Here is an 18,239-nt window from a genome sequence, read left to right as displayed (position 1 = left end):
TTCCTGCCTGGCTATCATTGCTACACGTAAAATAAATTAATAAAATGCTTAAGGATACTTCTTACCTAAATTAAAATTAATATTATTACTACTTCAAAGAATGTGATATTAAATAAAATGGTATAATTTATTCTTGCAGTCAAATTTAGTTAAAAAAAATTTTAATTTCTGATGGGACTAGAATATTTTGTCCTTTCAGCCAGCCAAACTTCTTTTATTATGAGTTTATACATTGAGTACAAAATAATTTAAACTAAATATAAACAGAAAAGATTCTTAGTTGGTAAATTCTTAAACACGTTTTACTTTTACTAATTTTTCTAAATAAAGAAAAAAAAAAAATTTATTTAACTAACCTTGCCGACATTAACAGAAAACAAAATATTGTATGTAATTTTGGCATCTCCCAATGGTTCATGATGCAAACCTACGCACCAAATTTTAGGTCTCAATTCTTGCTAAACGATGATATTTTTAGTAGATTCAATTGTACATATTAGTTAAAAAGCAGGAAGGTTGCAAAACTGACAACAAAAGGAGAGTACACCAAAAATAATACAATAATACAAAAACTATAGTAATTTCCAAGATAAACATAACCACATACGTAATACTCTACACTACACATTTTGTACATGCAAAAGCAACTTATTAAAGTAGAATGGACTATGTAATAAAATATATACACATCTGCTAAGTGAACTACTAAAAATTGTCTGTTATGTATAAAATTGTCAATTAAATTAAACAAACATGTAAGTCTGCTTAAAGTTGGAACACAAATAAATATATTCATCATGTACAAAGTTTTCATACATACATTAAAAAATATATATGTATATATTCATTCAAAAACGTGGCAAGCCTTTTAACAACTAAACAGGAACTTTGTACAAGAATCAACTATTGGCTTAGCAAACAACTATTAAAACAATAACGTTAGAGGGGAAATAGGTAACTGACTCATTAATGCATAAAATAAAATTGATAGTAGTATTTCAAAATTTTTGAGAAATAGTTTTCATAGATTTAAGTTTCAATAAATGTTCTACTGGACCAATAAATGTTTTAAAGTGTAGGTGTATATAATTATGTACGTATTTTAGATTCTTAAGTAACTTCATTGAGTTTAAAAATACAACTTCATGGCAGGATTTCCTATGTATTATTCAGCAATGTGTCAGGATTTACCAATATGTTAATACAACCTAAGCAAATAAAGCATTAATATGACTTCTTTCTCAAAGCTTGAAACACTATGTAAATAAATGATATTCAGCAAATATCAGAAACTGAAACACTTTGTTATTCTATGTATCAAGAGCTCACTAGGAAATTTCTGTGTACGTATATACTACAGCTTGAATTATGTACGTCAGTACACTACAATTTTAAAAGTGAGATGGTGCCTGTAATGCTCTCAGTAAAATTCCCACCAGTAAGGTTGTGTGTCAAAAGCACATAAGAACTGACATAAAAAGCACATTGAAACTTTATTTTTATTTACAGTTGAATCTAATATCAACAATAATAATTCCTATATACATATCACATATCCACATGCCACACAAATCATGTTGGCAGTAACAGATCGTAAACAAACCACCAAATCTGAGAGTCCCTCGGATATAAAAACCAACACATAGGCAAGTGTACTCACATATTCAAACATGTGTAGCTTCATTTATCATGTAACCTAGCAATTATGGTGCACAAGTAGATGACTGATATGCTGGAAGTATATATTTTGAAGTTTATGTTAACTTTTAATTTTCATGTGTAGTTCTTACATACAATATAATAATTTCCTTTTCAGTAAACTGTGAAATTTATTGATGACTTTCATAAATAAAATTATAAATATCAAAATTAATTCTGGTTGGTCATCACACCCGTATACACTCATCAAAACTTTCACCACACAATTAGATGATCACTGCATGAAATGATTTTTGTGAGCTAGATGACTAGATTTGTTTACACTTGTTTACATCATCAAACACTCGCCTTAGCATTGTCAGGTGCCCCTGACCACTGAGAACTCACTTTATAACAAGACCTGTTGATTTTATCAAGATTGATAAAAACAATGAATAAATACTATGAAAAATAAATGTTGGAACAGATTTTCAGAAAACTGTCATACATAGAGGTACTTTTACAGAGATGCTGACTTTTGAGAAAGCCACTTGTTAGCCGAATTAATTTTTAATAGCCTATTGCAAGTTGTTAGAATAGTGTTTAATTTATTTGTTAATATTCTGCTGAGACAGTTCCCAGACAGCAGGCCTATATAACTACATCCTAGGAGTACTGAGCAGTTATTTCAATATAAAGATTGTATAAATTGAAGTTACGAACATTAAGATGTTGCCATTTAAGTATCTATTTTATTTATTATATTGCAAACCTAATTGTCAAACTTCTTTACAAAACGCTTTATAAGTTGTTTTTTTTTTAAATCAAATTCTTCAGTGCTGAAGGTAGATTAGTGTTGTAGATAATTCAATATATCATTGACAGAAAGTGAGTCACGTGGGAAGGGAGAGGGGAAGAAATGTCACCCCGCCCCATCCAACTCCTGGCTTGGTACCCCTTCTCAGTATGGGTCGGTTCCTAGTGCGTTTTGAGGTGTTCTCATCACGGTGCCACTTAGGACTGACTCTAGGGCTTGGTAGGTTAATCATATGTACATACGTAGGTACCTATGTCATATATCTCTTTTATTCAAATTTTATTCTTTTCTTTCTCCCCCCCTCCCCACACAAAACATTTAACATTATAATATTCACCCTTTTTTCATGGGTGTGGTAACTTCTTAAAACTGGAAAACACTTGAGAAGCTTAAGTTCATCGCACAAGTGGCCATGTTGGACTACTTTAGTGACTCAATGTGGAAAAACACTGGTAAGTAAATCGGCCTTGGGTGCCCTAAGCTACGTCAAAATATTTCAACTCTTAAAAGATTGTCTAAAACAACTACTGCCTTTCGTCAAAACATTCTAAATTTTTTCTTCATTGTTGTCCTTTTGTAGCCTTTTTTTTTACTGTTCTATAATACTAATGGTACATTTGTATATGTTTCACTTAAATCTCACCTTCTATAACCTGTTATTACGTTCTGCTTGCTGTCTTCTTCATTTTGTGTTCAACACTCATAAGTCATAACAGTCCCTTCTTTTCAACAATGCTTTTCTGTCCTCTACTGATTCTGCACAATACATATCAGCTTATCTGACATTATCTTTCTTACCCTTTGTATTGTTACTCTGGTTTTAGCCTTTCCTAATATCCATTACTGCTTGTCCACAAATATTTTCTAAATAACATGCATCACTATACAATATAAAAATGTGTAAAAACCAACCATTTTAGTCATAATTATATGCATTCCCAACATTTTATTGTGTATTTTGTTTTGGACATTCAAATGAGCACTACATTGTGAATTTTGATTAATGACTTAGAAAAAATGCTCAACAATTTTTTATAAACAATTTTAAGTGTTGTGTAAAGTTTACTTGGGGTGGCCATATAATGTAGTTTTAAATAAAAAATCTTTGTTATTAATTGTAAGAAATTGTTAGTGTTGTTCACGAACACATTTGTACCTAGTATGTCTGAACTTGTGCTGTCAAATAAATACAAAATATGAACACTTTACAAGTCAGCATCTCTGATGTAATACTATAATCACATATATACACAACAAAGCTTCAAACACAAGGATCAACATTACCATGCTTGTGAATAAAGCTAATACAAATTAAGTTTGTGAAACACAGACACTGCTTTAAAAAAAAACGAAATAATGAATGTTTAATTTCAATATCAGCATTACAAAATTATTTTTGGTACTTACTGTGTTAAGTATGCTATGGAAATGGCAGTGAAAGTTGTGGCACATCTAAAATTTTATGACAAAAATTTTATTAATTCATTCCCTTTCTCCAATATAAGTGTTTCATTCATAGTTTCTTGGTGAATAACATAACTGGGCCTTGAGTAAAGTCTTTACTTACAGGTGCCCAATTATTACCAAGATAATAATAAGATAGGTAATTAAAATTATGCTATTTAAACTCACCTTAGGGTAAACTCTTATATTATTGCACATTAAATAAAATATACTGTTTAAAATCAACTAAAAATTAATACAATTTTCACCACAGTGATATCATACCATAAGTTTATAAGAACTTCAGGGAATTCAGATGTTAGCATTTATGATGAACTGAAATAATTGCAGTCACATTTCTTTTATCTAAAATTTTTTTTTAACAGTCAAGAATGTTAAAAAAGTAAAGTATTGTTCAGTACGATTTAAAACATTGAACAAGAGCTACTTAAAGAATAATAAATAACAAAAAAAAAATTAATATAACGAATACAATACATATTCACAAACTACCGAGTAGAAATTTTTTTTTAAAAAATCACAATTGGCCATATTAAATTGTCACGGCGCATACCAAAAATTTTAATAATCAAATTCCACAGAGCACGTTAAATAATAAAATTATAATTTTATTTACACATACAACATTATTTATTTTTTTTTTTTTTTACAGATTTACCACGATTCTCTCTTTAGAAAAATCTAAAGAGCACGGAAAAACTGGGATTCTAGGGCATAACAAGATATAAATAAAATTTAAACTCTGTGTAACTGCTGTGTGAAACAGTTCATATCTTAACGCAGGTGTTTGGCTGTTTGTCCGTGACGCGACAGCACAAAACGCAGCACTATGATCGTGAGAACGGCGATAGGCCCCGGGGGTCGCTAACTGCAGTAGGAGACGACGGCGCTGGTGTTGTGCACCGCTATGCGCCGCATGCCGGGCCACACCCAGTGCATCGCAGCCTGCAGCTTGCGCCACAGCCACGCGGGCATGGAGCAGGGGTCCGCGCGGTACGCCACCCCGCAGTAGTGCTTCAGGTAGTCAGTGGGCACAAGTCAAGGAGGACAACAAGGCTGCCAAGGGCGCGACACATCTTAGTGTTAGTGAATGCCCAATTGCCCACCACACACACCCCACACAACCCACGCCGTCAATGCCAAACCATTGTTTCAAGAGGAATAATTTATGACTGGAATGATAATTGCATGCCCTACTTAAACATAAGCACATCATGCATTTAGTCACACGTACTCCAGATGTCTGACCTACCCAAGTTCTACAAGAATTAAAAGGATTATATTGTAAAAATTAATATTACTTCACCAAAAATTGTGCGTATAATATAAAACTCAAGATAGTATTAAAGAAACTATATATAGTAAAAAACCAGCATAAAGATATTATATTACATTAGGTGTTATAGTCTGAAATCTGCATATTAGGGTATGTATCAAAGTACTTATTTTCAGAAATTGCATGTCATGAATTATATAAATTTATTACTTTATAATTATTACTAAATTAATACATTATTATGTTATAGTAAAATTTTACTTGTAGTTTGTCTTTTCTAAAATTATTGCCTAGAGTTTACGTCAGAGAGATGGTTCTGACTCTAAATGAAAAATGTTTTTAATACTTCCTATCGCTGCTAGATCCATGACTTAAATCTAAATTTTCATTTCTATAAACAGAAATAGTACAAAATTAAAAAAAAAAAAAGGGGGGGGGGCCCATTTATTCTAATTCAATAATAAAATAAAAACAGAATAGCAATGAATTGCAAAGCTTTTCTTCTATTCCAGCTCGTAAGCAAAAATCTGTATTAATAAAATTTAAATAATTAGTACAAGCATAAAATAGTGTGAAATAATTTTATCACATAAAGGATTGAATATCGCTTGCTTTCACAATGTTTGAAGTACTTAGTCCCACAATTTTAAGATTTTTCTAATGTGTTAAAATATGTGAAAGCACCACCAGAACAAGCCCGTGTTTGCCAGGGCTTCAGTCTCTGCAGCTAGAGCTGTGTGTGGGGTTTTGCAAGTCAAACAAAAATCCTTACCTGCCGTGGGAGACTTCCGTCAACATTGATGCATCAGACGACTGCTTAAGGGGCATGCCTAGCCGAGCTCTTAAATAAGGTAATGTTCCTCAAAAACCTACCAAACTGTTAATAAGTTGCCATTAATTTATAGGCTACAGCTCTCAAGAACCATCATACATACAACATTGACATTATTAGTTTATAAGTGTACAACACAAATTAAAATGTCGAAAATTAATTTGGGACACGATTGTTTATTGGTCAGGACTGCATGAATCAGTTACATGCAATGATATCGTAGTGAAAAATAAATTCGGATATTTTTTATAAGCGACTGAAAATTGACTTTATCAAAACTTTACTTCTTTAAACATAGTTAACAACTTAAGAATGATTACACAAAATTTTAATTGTATCATATGACTCTTTCAGTATATAAATGAATTTAACCTGTAATTATGTACATTTCATTTTTGACAGAACTATAATCATGTCAACTTATTCAAGTGAGTCATTTGTGAAGAAATCACATGTTTATGGTGAAACGTGTGATGCTTAAATTTGGAGAACTAGTTGTATTACATACCTACTGTAAAAAACAAAGTTTCTACTCTGATTTTTCACACGTAACCCAAATCCAATAGTAGAGCAATCAGGTATTCATATAAACTGAAGCCTGGTAGCATTACTAACCACAGTTCCACAAATGTTTAATATTTACGTATTTATAGTATTTAGTTTTTTTCACAATTTATATTTATGTATTTATATTTATGTACATAAGTATATATGTTTTTTCACATAATTTCTCTCAAGGATTCACGTCACTCAAAAATTGAATGCTCTCTTGTCACACAACACTCTCAGCTCGTAGCAGAAAATTAAGTCACACAGAAATCCACAATATATTTTTTTCAAAAACAAGAAAGAAATTTAACTAACACTATTTATAAATTTTTCCCCCAGAATAATACATTTCTTTAGAGCATCATTCTCGTGAATACTCGTAGCTCGGCAGGCCCCTTAGCACCCACATTTAAATCATTACAGTTCCTTACTTTTGTGGAAGCTGACCATCAAAGAGTGAAAAATGCATCCAAAGTGACACTTCAAAAACCAAACCAAACCAACAACCCAGTTGGCCCTAGTCACAGTCTGCATCCACACAGGAGCATGTAAAACCAAACCAGTACCGTGCATGTAATGTTAGCTGCCTACGCACTCGCCACCAACATGCAAAGTACGGATAGTTTTGATACTGGACAGATACTTAGTGAGGTGGTAAAGGATATTATATGCCCCACGGTGGGTGGCCTCCATTGATGTATAGCACGTAGGTGAAGCCATCTTTGCATTTTCCTTTGATTGAGTAGTAATATGGCAGGAAGGAATGTAACCTGTTGGAAACACAAAACATTCATCAGGCAAAGTGAGAGACATTCCACAAATTCCTGTTTGACCTTCACATGATACTTCAAATAAACATAAATAAATCAAAGTCTTTATAATATCCCTAGTAACGTTTCAGTAGAACCTTTTACTTTAGCATTTCAAGTTGTTCTGCTAGTTTGGACACTAACAGATTCTCACGATCTTGCCACTCAATTAATTCCATTGTCATTTCATGTGCGATCTCAACTTAAAAATAGTTTCGGAATTAAATAATTCTATTCAGAATAATTTTATTGGCTACCAGCTGATCAAGACATAGTCAATGCTATGCTAGGACAAATTACATCGAAGACCAACAACATTCAACTTATGGCCGTCACCAGTGCTGAAGTTCACGATCTTATAGGAAGATTAAAATTTTCATGCCCAGAATATATGGACAATATTGTTCAGCAATATACAAAAACCATTTCTACTGCATTGTATCGAAAAACTATGCCTTAAGGCTCGTTCTCACTCACCAAGGGTTTATTTATTGTCAGGATACCTTCGTTTCAATTTATAATTCAGCAAAATTTTATCACAAGATATTTAGTGTTATCTCATAGGAATAAAAGTCATTGCAGTTTTTACAATGTATAACTGTAATAACTTGTGTGACATTTAACAGCTTGCGACTCAATCTTGAATATTTGGAAACAAAATTGGCGAACAAACACAAAACGCACAAGAGGTATCATGATTTATTTTATTTTACAGGAATATTTCTTTATAAAAGTAATTATAAAAATATAATAAATAAGCATGGCCTGTGTGATTTCAGATCAATTTTTTTTTTAACAGAATTAAAGTTCACATACATTTTTGAGACTCATTGTACCTGCTAAAAATAAACATTGAACATTTGTTAGGATATTATGACATTTTGTAAAAGAAAACTTATTGACATTTTGTAAAATAATTAGTATCTCAGTGAACAATATTTTTAATGTATCTGATCTAATTAATCATTTCTTTTCATGGAATCTTTCTTCACCTAGAAGTTTTGCCTATTGACATTATAATAATGTTCACTGAGTCATATTTAACATTACTGATTACCTTTAGCAGTAATTTGAAACAGAAAACAGGTACAGAATCTATGAAGATGCACGTATGAACAAATAGTATGCATATGCAGTGAAAGGTCTATAATCTGGCATTTTACGGTTCGGCGCATTCAGCATTCCGGCACCAATCAAGTTGTGTCAGATGGTTTGGGGTGATTCCAGCTGTTGACCTTGGCTGCCCGGTTGCATTACAGCAAATGCCAGCGATTTAGATCACTCATGAGTTTATCGTTACTGTGGTTTTTATTTACAGTTTTTTTTTTTGGCGAGTTAAATTTCTATAATGATATTACAAAGATGACATATGACTCATTGACACATATCACATACCTCTTTAAACAACAACACCCAATTTTTCTTTCTTTTAATTTACTACAATTCATTTTATATACCACTGTACTGTATATTAATCTTTGAAATCCCTGTTAAAACTACACTGACTTTCGATATCCAGCAATATTGCTAATTTGTGTTCTGTCGCGGTCCAGAACCTCTAAAGTCATTGTGAACCAAGACAAGACAACAGCGAGAGAGGCGAGAGGGAACCTGAAGTTGCGGTGCTCGTAGAAGTGGATGGCGGCAGAGTTGGTGGTGAGCACGTGCAGGAACAGGGCCTTGCAGTCGGCGCGCTCCACGGCCGTGAGGTGCGCGATGAGGTTGTCGAGCAACAGCGAGGCGATGCCATTGCGACGATGCTCCTTGCTCACGCCCAGGCTCAGGATGTAGCCCACCTCTGCCTGCTTGCTGAACGACTGCGAAAGGATGCCTCGGTCCTGCGCCACATTACCACTCACTCGAAACACATCCTGCTCTGTCGCCTAGGGCTCAATACGCAGCCCACCCGTACGACTACAACAGTATACCTGGGACACTACGACACTATCAATCTCTCCAAACACATCCTGCTCTATAGCCCAGTCTAATGATGCCGCCCACCTCCGCCTGCTTCAGATACAACTTCGACACAATGCCTGGGGTTTGCACCGCCACCTGAAACACTACGACTCTACATACACACTCTGCTCTATCATCAGACTCAACGACTGATGTACCTATGTGCACTGCAAAATATTACTGTGACAGAAATCACATGATTATTTTATATCAGAGCTGGGATGAAATTGATATAATCAATTACAGTAAGTACACTAAATTTAACTGTCAAAACTATTGAGATGTAAGCAGAGAGTCTCATAGATATTTAATTATATTCAAATTGCATACCCACAATTTTTTTGGAGAAGAAAAAGTTGGGGGGGGGGGGGGGGGTTATTATAGTGGTGGAACTGAATTAATGACATCTTTGCAGCACTTTAAGAGTGGGATAAATAGCTACTAGAAATTCCAGCTGCTTGAAGCGTAACATGTGCGCCTGATATTGTACGTTAGACCGATATTGTTCTGAGTCCCTCGCGATAGGCGACACTTCTCAGTCCCAAGATAAGGACCGAAAGGGGTAGGGAAGTACTGCGAGGCAGTCGGATATAGTTTTCCTTGCTGTCGCTGTGTTAGCTCGGGATATATGAATGGATATTCATTTATAAATGGCGAAAACAAACGCACGTTTTGTAAAAGGTAATGCTCGTGGTAAATTGCATTTGTATGTGCGAAGAAAACGGAATAGAGGTAAAAATCTAGCAAATTGGAGAGAGAAAAATAAGTAAGTACACAAATTATTTATAGTATTTATAGTATTCATTGGTCGTTTTCAGTGTATAGCTTCAGGCAGTGTTATTAATAAAAACACATGTTATTTTACCTTGATTTAAGGTTAAAGGAAAGCACAAAGACTGAAGAAAGTACGCCAATTGCAGAAACTACATCTGAGAATGCTAAAAGCAAGAAGAAATTACGTTATGAATAGTTTATATTGTGTATTTTATTTTGTAATAAAGGAAAAACCATTTTACTTCAGTAACTACTATTCATGAAATATACATGTGTTATATATGTGATACATTATATATAAAATACATTTTAGTGTTAAATGGGATACAAACAAGAGATATTTTTGAAGTTATACTTCTAATGCGACTTCCAACAAGGTTGCGTTAAACGTTTAACGCTCCTGGGGAGGGGGAATAGAAAGAGACACGCGAGAGTGAATGCGTTTTGCTATTGTAAGGAACTAAGTAGAGAGTAAGAAAAAAATAAAGATCCTGACAGTTTGTAGTGTCGCCATATTTGTTTCAATTTTCAATACCCTTTTTGTATATTACAATTTAAATTACAGAAAAAAATCATGTTTCATAGACACATAAATAGTGAGTGTGTGTCATTTTTCTATGTCAACGAGGTCTCGCCGCGTCAATTTTCTCCTTGGGGCGAACCTGTCCGCGTAATTATTAAATAAACAGCTTTTATCGTTGAATGATTTCATGGTTTATATTAGTTTGATTTGATACAATATAATTTCACTAAAAATCAATTTCTACCCCTTCCTATTTTCATTTCCACATTGTGAGTTTCACTTCTTCCGCGCGGAGGGACTCCACGCACTATATTTTTTTTCTTTTAAAATATTAAATAATCAATAATAAATATTTAAAATTAAGAATCTTATAATATTTAGTACAAATTATGTCATATATATTTATTATTCTCTAAATTTATTAATTTGATTTTTCAAATTTAAACTGAACTTTATTGACTGTGTTGACTATCTTTTTTCAGCCCTTTTATTATTTTACTGTAGTTAATTATTTGCATGCAATTAAAAACTATTTTTTAATGATGCCAAAGAAGAATAACTTCTCACGCGCGTACCTAAGTACATGCACCCATTTTTATTTTTATATGCTACGTAATGAAACAACATGATAGCTTTGAAAACTTGTAATATTTTTATGTATATTATCAATTTGTATGTAACCGCGAGGTAATCTATTGTAACTTATGTATTTTGTTTACAAATCAGCTTTACAGTTTTGTGTAATTATTCGTATTTTGTGTTGTGCTTATAGTGTTGGAACTGCAAAATCTGTAAAACTTATCCCCCAATAAATGGCTTGCAAAGTAATATCCCACGGTATATTTAGTTAATTAAATTTTTATACAACTATTATTATTTGGTTGAAAATAAGATGTATGCCAAGTAACCTAAAAGCAACTAAAATTAGTAATTGTATATCCACAATCCTGTTAAATATTTGTAAATAAACGGTACAATAAAATATATATGTGTAAAGAATACTCTAAGAATAATGTTAATGAGGATGACGCGAATGCAATGACAAGAGAAATGAAGAGTAACCCGACAAGACATGTGTTATCGAAAACCAGACCTTCATCTACACCCCTTCCACACATTCGTCAAAGGCGCAGATAACAGCGGGAACCCGACCACTCTAATGGCGAGGATTATCTACAGCGCTCGGGTCTTGCTGAAGGGATGGAATAAAAGTGTCCTATCTCCAAACAGTGAAGTGGCAAATTTTCGGCTGAAACATAAATGTGCAGTGACTTACGCGTGTGCAAATAATTCGCAATTGTATGAAGATAATTATTTCCAAAAATCATATACTATAAAACAATGTTACATGTAAATCGTTCAGTTTTTACTTTTTTGTTATTCTGATTACTTTATTTTCTGCAAGTTGTCAAACTTGCGCTAATATAAACATTTTTACTAATTAACTTTGCTTATTATTAACAACATTAACCGCATTCTGACAACTGGGATCATTCATTATACATTTCCTCAATGATGTGTAAAAATTTCATTCATCTGCATTAACTGGTTTGACCTTTACTTGCCGTCGCATTGACCACTAAAACAGCTCTAAATGAAGCCCTTTATCGCCCTCTTTATTTCTTCAACTAGCCACTTTTATTTGTTAACTTCAGATGCTTAGAATGCTTACTTATTATATAAAGGTTTAATCATTTATTTCTAGCAAAAATAAATGGTTGAAGCATATCTGAACTGTCTTCTTTTCTTTAGATCACAAAGTTAGTCAAAGAATTTTTTTCTTTAGGTTATCACTTAAAATAATGGGAAACATCTGTAAAAATAAAGGCATTGCAATTTAATATGGTTATATGAGGTTTTATTTACTAGGGTCCAGCTGCTACAAGTCTAGATAAATACAGGGAAGAAAAAATAGAAATAAGAATGTACAGAAACTGTTTCATTATAAATCTAACATGAAACAATGGTAGCCTAAATATCTAGAGATTATTCTTAGCTACATCAACATAAAAATGCAGTATAGCAATTCAAATGCTTTTTAAGAATAATTGCGACTGACTGAATCAATAATGTAAAATTTAAAAGAAAATTGGAATCATGTAGTAGGTTTTAAACTGCTAACACAACGCATGAAACAAAAACCCTTATTTTCAATGCCTGAATCTAATTTTGTTTTATTTCAGTTTTCTGTGGTTGCACGAAATACTCATGTATTATACCTAAATTTAACTCCTTTTACCCTTTCCCGCCGGAACAATTTTTTTCTTCCAGTACTTTAAAGCTGCTGCTGTGACTTTTTAGCCAATTTCACTCCAGTGTATTTGAAGAGACTAAAAATACTGCTACCTTGGCAAGCTTACTTTTTTACCTGGTTTCAGGGGGCAGATCCAGAGGAGTAGCACAGGGGCACTCCCCCCTCCCCCTAAAAATTTCCTGGGCACATTCCTGCCTGGTTTTAATCATTAAAATATACATTTATTCAAATCAAATGCCTACAATTTGGCATTTAATACTGAAAGTTTTTATAAGTATCAGTATTTATAAATTTTCAAAATAAGTTGAGAACATTTTTTTTTGGATCATAAATAATTGGAATAATTTTACATAATTTTTTTTTTTAAAAAACTTTACTTACAAAAATTAAGCAAAGAAAACAATGAAGTCAACAAGCTAGAGGTAAGATCAAGTGATATTTTGATAAAGACCTAATCAGCAAAAGACTAATTGAATGGCAGTTGAGAAATAACAACATACATTTGAATTTTAAATAATAAGAATTTATATAGACACGTTTAGCATACACCTGAACACAAAAAAAAATTACAATAAAATATTTTACAAATATGTACGTACCTCGCTGTTAAGTTTGAAATATGACTTTATTTCTGCAACTATTAAGCCAATGATAATTCCATTGTAAACAGCAGCAAGTGAATAAAATCGAGGATTGGAAGTGATGTCTTCATACCATGAGTATGGGTAGTCGATAGGAAACCAATCTTGACATAAAGCCCGTACCTAGTCATGATACACAAGGGAAAAAAAATTAATTTAAAAAACACTGTTTTAAAGCCACACAAGGCTAACTATACAGAAAATGATTATTATGCATTTCTGAGAAAATCTGCAATAGATCTTAAATACATGAAAATATCATAAAAGTATTTAAATACCGCATTCAAAAATATTTTACTACAAGCATTTTCTTAAATTATTAGAAGTTTCTAAGAAACAAAATACGGTACTTACGTATTAACGCCAACACAACAGAAGTTGTGCTAAAAATAACATTGTGGGCGGTTGGTTGGTTTATTATAGGTATCATAAAAAAACTATAAAATATATCTTATGGTTGCTTAGGAATTACCAATTTAAGATGTAGCTATCCTGACCTAACCAACCCTTCATGTCATTTTACAATATTTCAAATCTGTAGCTGTGGTGGCGTTAATATGTAAGTACCCAAAATACGTATGTAATTAAGAGGGTTCTGAAACACTGCATGTAAAATATAGGTAGTTTACAAATTGATTTTGAACCTCTACATAACAACCAATCAGTCTCGCAGCATAGAATTATAATATTTTATAGAAACTCAGGTAGGGGCCCCATTTGTTTTACATATTATGGTAAATAGTCTTCAAGTAATATGTACACAAAATAAACTTATATATGCAATGAAGGTAGGTAATTATGGTGAGAGATTACATATACTAGCTTGAAAAAAAGAGTCCTGTTATGCATATTCAAATATTAATTGTGTCATCTTTCAAATTAAATGTGTTTCTGTAGTTTTTAGATATTTCACAGAATTCATGGTGTAACACTTTTTTTTCAACACGTTAGCATAACATGCTAATAATTTATAGTACTTACGAAATATATGGATTTTTCGTTTCTTTTTATGTGTTCCTAATTCTTAATTTTTTTTATTTTCTTGCACATTGCTGTAGTTACCTATCAGAATCTAAAAAAAAAATATTTTCCGATACTCATTTGGGTAAAATTCTTGCGTCACATTTTTTCGTAAATAACATAAAATCCAGAAAAAAATTTTTTTTTCAAACACTAAAGACGCTCCTCTATTTACGCTGAAAACAGAGTTCTAAATTCCTACTGATTTCTGAGATATCACAATTTATAGTTTATATTACAATACCTGTGCATTGATGCAGCTTTCTACATTTTTGCTTTCCCGTTCGGGTCCGTGTATGTTTTGGTGAACTTACAGTCAAATAGTGAGAATGGTTGATTAGGTTAAGTTAGTTACATTAAAAATACTTCAAAACATTGTGGATGGTTAATTAGGTTAGAATAGCTACATTAAAGATACTATAAATTATTTTTAATGGTTACTAGGAATTACAAATTTACGATGTAGGTATCCTAAACTAATCAACTGTTTACACAATTTCACAGTTTTTGTAATATAGCTATACTAACCTACCTAATCAACCTTCCACACTTTTTATTTTTTAATTTTATTTTTAATGTAGCTTGACTATTCTCTAATTTCTCCTTCACTTAAGTCTATGAAAGGTGCAAGAGGGCATGGACATCTTTCATGCGTGTATTTATCCTATAATATGTGCTACTGAATTGTGTGTGCAAGTAGCGAACTTCAGTAATTTTCTGTGAACTTCTGAACTATTTGGGCTTTGAAATGGACATGTGTAGACTGGTTGCTACATTTTACTGTAATTCCTAAGTAACCATTGAAAACTAACCATCTACAAAATATTATAGTATTTTTAATGGAGCTAACCTAATCCAAACAATCATTCTTACTACGTAAAAAATTTTTATAATTTGTTCCGAACATTCACAAACGTGGCCTCTGATGGCCTGTTGTGAATATTAGATTTGCCGATCCATGAATAAGAACAAAAAAATGGCATGGGTTGTGTCAATGCTTAGGTATTATAATGTAAGCTATAAAGGGTGATTTCAAGGTAAATACAATATATTAATAGTTTTTGAAAAAAGTATTTTTTGAGTTTTATTATTAATTTCCAGAAAAGCAGATACATAAGAAAACTACCCTTATATGCTTTTTGGTAAATATTTACATGGGCGGTATTTCCGAAAAATAATGTTAAAAATCCGAAAATACCTTTATATAATGCTCTTCAACTTCCTCTTTTCATTAAAAGCGGCGGAGATTAGAAATTCCAAATACTTTAGGAGATATCGAATTTTTAAATTTCTTCATATGTAGTTGAGCGGTATTTGCGAAAAAAAATGTTAAAAATCCGAAAATACCTTTATTATATGCTCTTCAACTTCCTCTTTTCATTAAAAGCGGCGGAGATTAGAAATTCCAAATACTTTAGGAGATATCGAATTTTTAAATTTCAGCACAAAACCAGCGCATTCCTGTGGCGTGCGTGCACCATTGTTTCTTGTTTACGTACGAGTATTTTTTTTTTTATTGGATAATGATGTCACGTGATTGTTCGTGATAGGCCAGAATTCAAACTAACTAATACGTGATTATTTAGTTCAATTATTGTTTAAAACGGTGTTTAATTACCGCCTCCAACTTAGGTGAGTTTTTAACGTTTCTAATTTTAAAGTCTTATTTGTTATTTTGATATTGTTGCGCAAGTAATAAGTAACAAAAAAATTTACGTCAGTTGTTACTGTACATCCTTTGTTACGGGTTTGTTAGGTAAGGTCAGTTACATTATAAATAATTTAAAACTAAGGAATAATTAAAATTAATTCACATTTTTAATATCACCTTAGTTTGAAAGTATTTATAATGTAACTGACCTGACCTAATCGACCATTTTAGTTTACTGTTCACCCTTTGTCCGGGTTTGTTTGGTCAGGTCAGTTACATTATAAATATTTTAAAACTAAACAGCCATTAAAATTAATTCACAAAATAATTTTTAATGTCGGCTTGGTTTGAAAGTATTAATAATGTGACTGACCTGACCTAATCAACCATTTTATTAATTACGCATTCACGATTCACGTATTCACGTCTCACGAACACACGGAAAAATAACAAAAATGGCGCCGCTCGAATGGTTCCACAGGTCTTGTATTGCAAAATTAAAAAATTCGATATCTCCTAAAGTATTTGGAATTTCTTATCTCCGCCGCTTTTAATGAAAAGAGGAAGTTGAAGAGCATATCATAAAGGTATTTTCGGATTTTTAACATTTTTTTTTGCAAATACCGCTCAACTACATATGATGAAATTTAAAAATTCGATATCTCCTAACGTATTTGGAATTTCTTACCTCCGCCACTTTTAATGAAAAGAGGAAGTTAAAGAGCATAAAATAAAGGTATTTTCGGATTTTTAACATTTTTTTTCGGAAATACCGCCCAAGTAAATATTTACCTGCTTTTTTTGAATGTGCACTTCAACTAGATAATTACCATAAATACACGATATTTATGTGAAACTTCCATTGTTGAATATAGAATATTGGTATCCAAGGGCCTTCATGGCCGTACAAGAATTATCATTATGCAATATCCATGGGATGAATGCATAACTACAGACTATAGACAGAAACAGTCCACATGCACTATGTAAGACACTTGGAAATAATTGTGAACTCAAAAATTCACCACTACTCCAACTGTCACAAGTATATTTAGTTTCTTTTAATACCATTTTCTTGACCATAAATACAGTTTACACAACCCACTTATCATGTGAATGTACTGTTATCTGACATCATATTACAGTACTTACAAGTTATGGTTTGACTTTGTTGGATGTAGATGCATTGTCAAAAGAAATGTTTTCCACATCAATTTTGTATGTTGACTTTAGTTCTAGCACTTTCAAAGGTGCAACATATCTTGATATTTTTATTCTAGTCTTTCCCATAAACAAACCACCCACTAACACTGTCTCCTGTCACCCACTTGATTCTCCACTTGATGAGAAGTATACTTTCCACAATATATCCTCCTCCAAAACCTTTAAAACTTCCACTTACTGCCTCCCATTAACCTGTAACTTTATCTCCTCTTTTTCAGTAACCTATCCCGTCACTTATTAATGATAATTTTAAAATTACGGCTATTATAAAATTAATATAATTTTAATACCACTAAACCAGCTAGAAACCAAACACGTCTTAAAAAATTTTAAAACTAATCTTTACCTCCTCTAAGTCAGACGGGCACAAAAACCTTAGCTGGAGGTTGCTTAAGCCACACAGGGGTACTGGCTTAGTCATGCAGGACTGACTTATCGGATATCCAGCATACCTTCGAACAAAAGAAAATTAAGTTTAAATAACATCTTATTTAACAATATAACATAAAATACCACATCAAATATCGTTTATACATTACTTACCAATTAATACCAGCCATTAAATGCCCCGTCAAAACTAAGGCCTACATTATTACTCGTAAGAGTTACACATTATTTTTTGTGTTTCATTATAACGATAAATTTTTTATAACCTAACAACTATGTAGAACAATTATTTCAAACATCAGGTACATGGTATATGAAAATATTATCTGTTTTTCTTCGTGCCATCGAAATACTCAAAACACAGGATAGTCAACTCTAGCCACAAAAATAATTAATGTAAAAGAAACAAAGAGTATATATT

General features: G+C 32.3%; 1 protein-coding gene across 1 annotated transcript; it reads right to left on the bottom strand.

Annotated features, from left to right (window-relative positions):
• Window positions 1-4,548: 4,548 nt before the first annotated feature.
• LOC134530355 (N-alpha-acetyltransferase 60) lies at window positions 4,549-18,201 on the bottom strand. Its single transcript, XM_063365111.1, has 6 exons — window positions 17,975-18,201; window positions 17,778-17,883; window positions 13,495-13,659; window positions 8,997-9,223; window positions 7,242-7,346; window positions 4,549-4,946 (listed from the first exon to the last, which is right to left on the bottom strand). Exons 1-6 carry the CDS (start codon window positions 17,989-17,991, stop codon window positions 4,784-4,786), a joined length of 783 nt encoding a protein of 260 aa, XP_063221181.1. The 5' UTR covers window positions 17,992-18,201; the 3' UTR covers window positions 4,549-4,783.
• Window positions 18,202-18,239: the final 38 nt, after the last annotated feature.

Source organism: Bacillus rossius, chromosome 3, assembly GCF_032445375.1.
Source record: "Bacillus rossius redtenbacheri isolate Brsri chromosome 3, Brsri_v3, whole genome shotgun sequence".
In the NCBI taxonomy this organism is placed as follows: Eukaryota; Metazoa; Arthropoda; class Insecta; order Phasmatodea; family Bacillidae; genus Bacillus; species Bacillus rossius.
The sequence above is the reverse complement of the archived record's forward strand: the minus strand, read 5'-3'. Positions and strand labels throughout refer to the sequence as shown.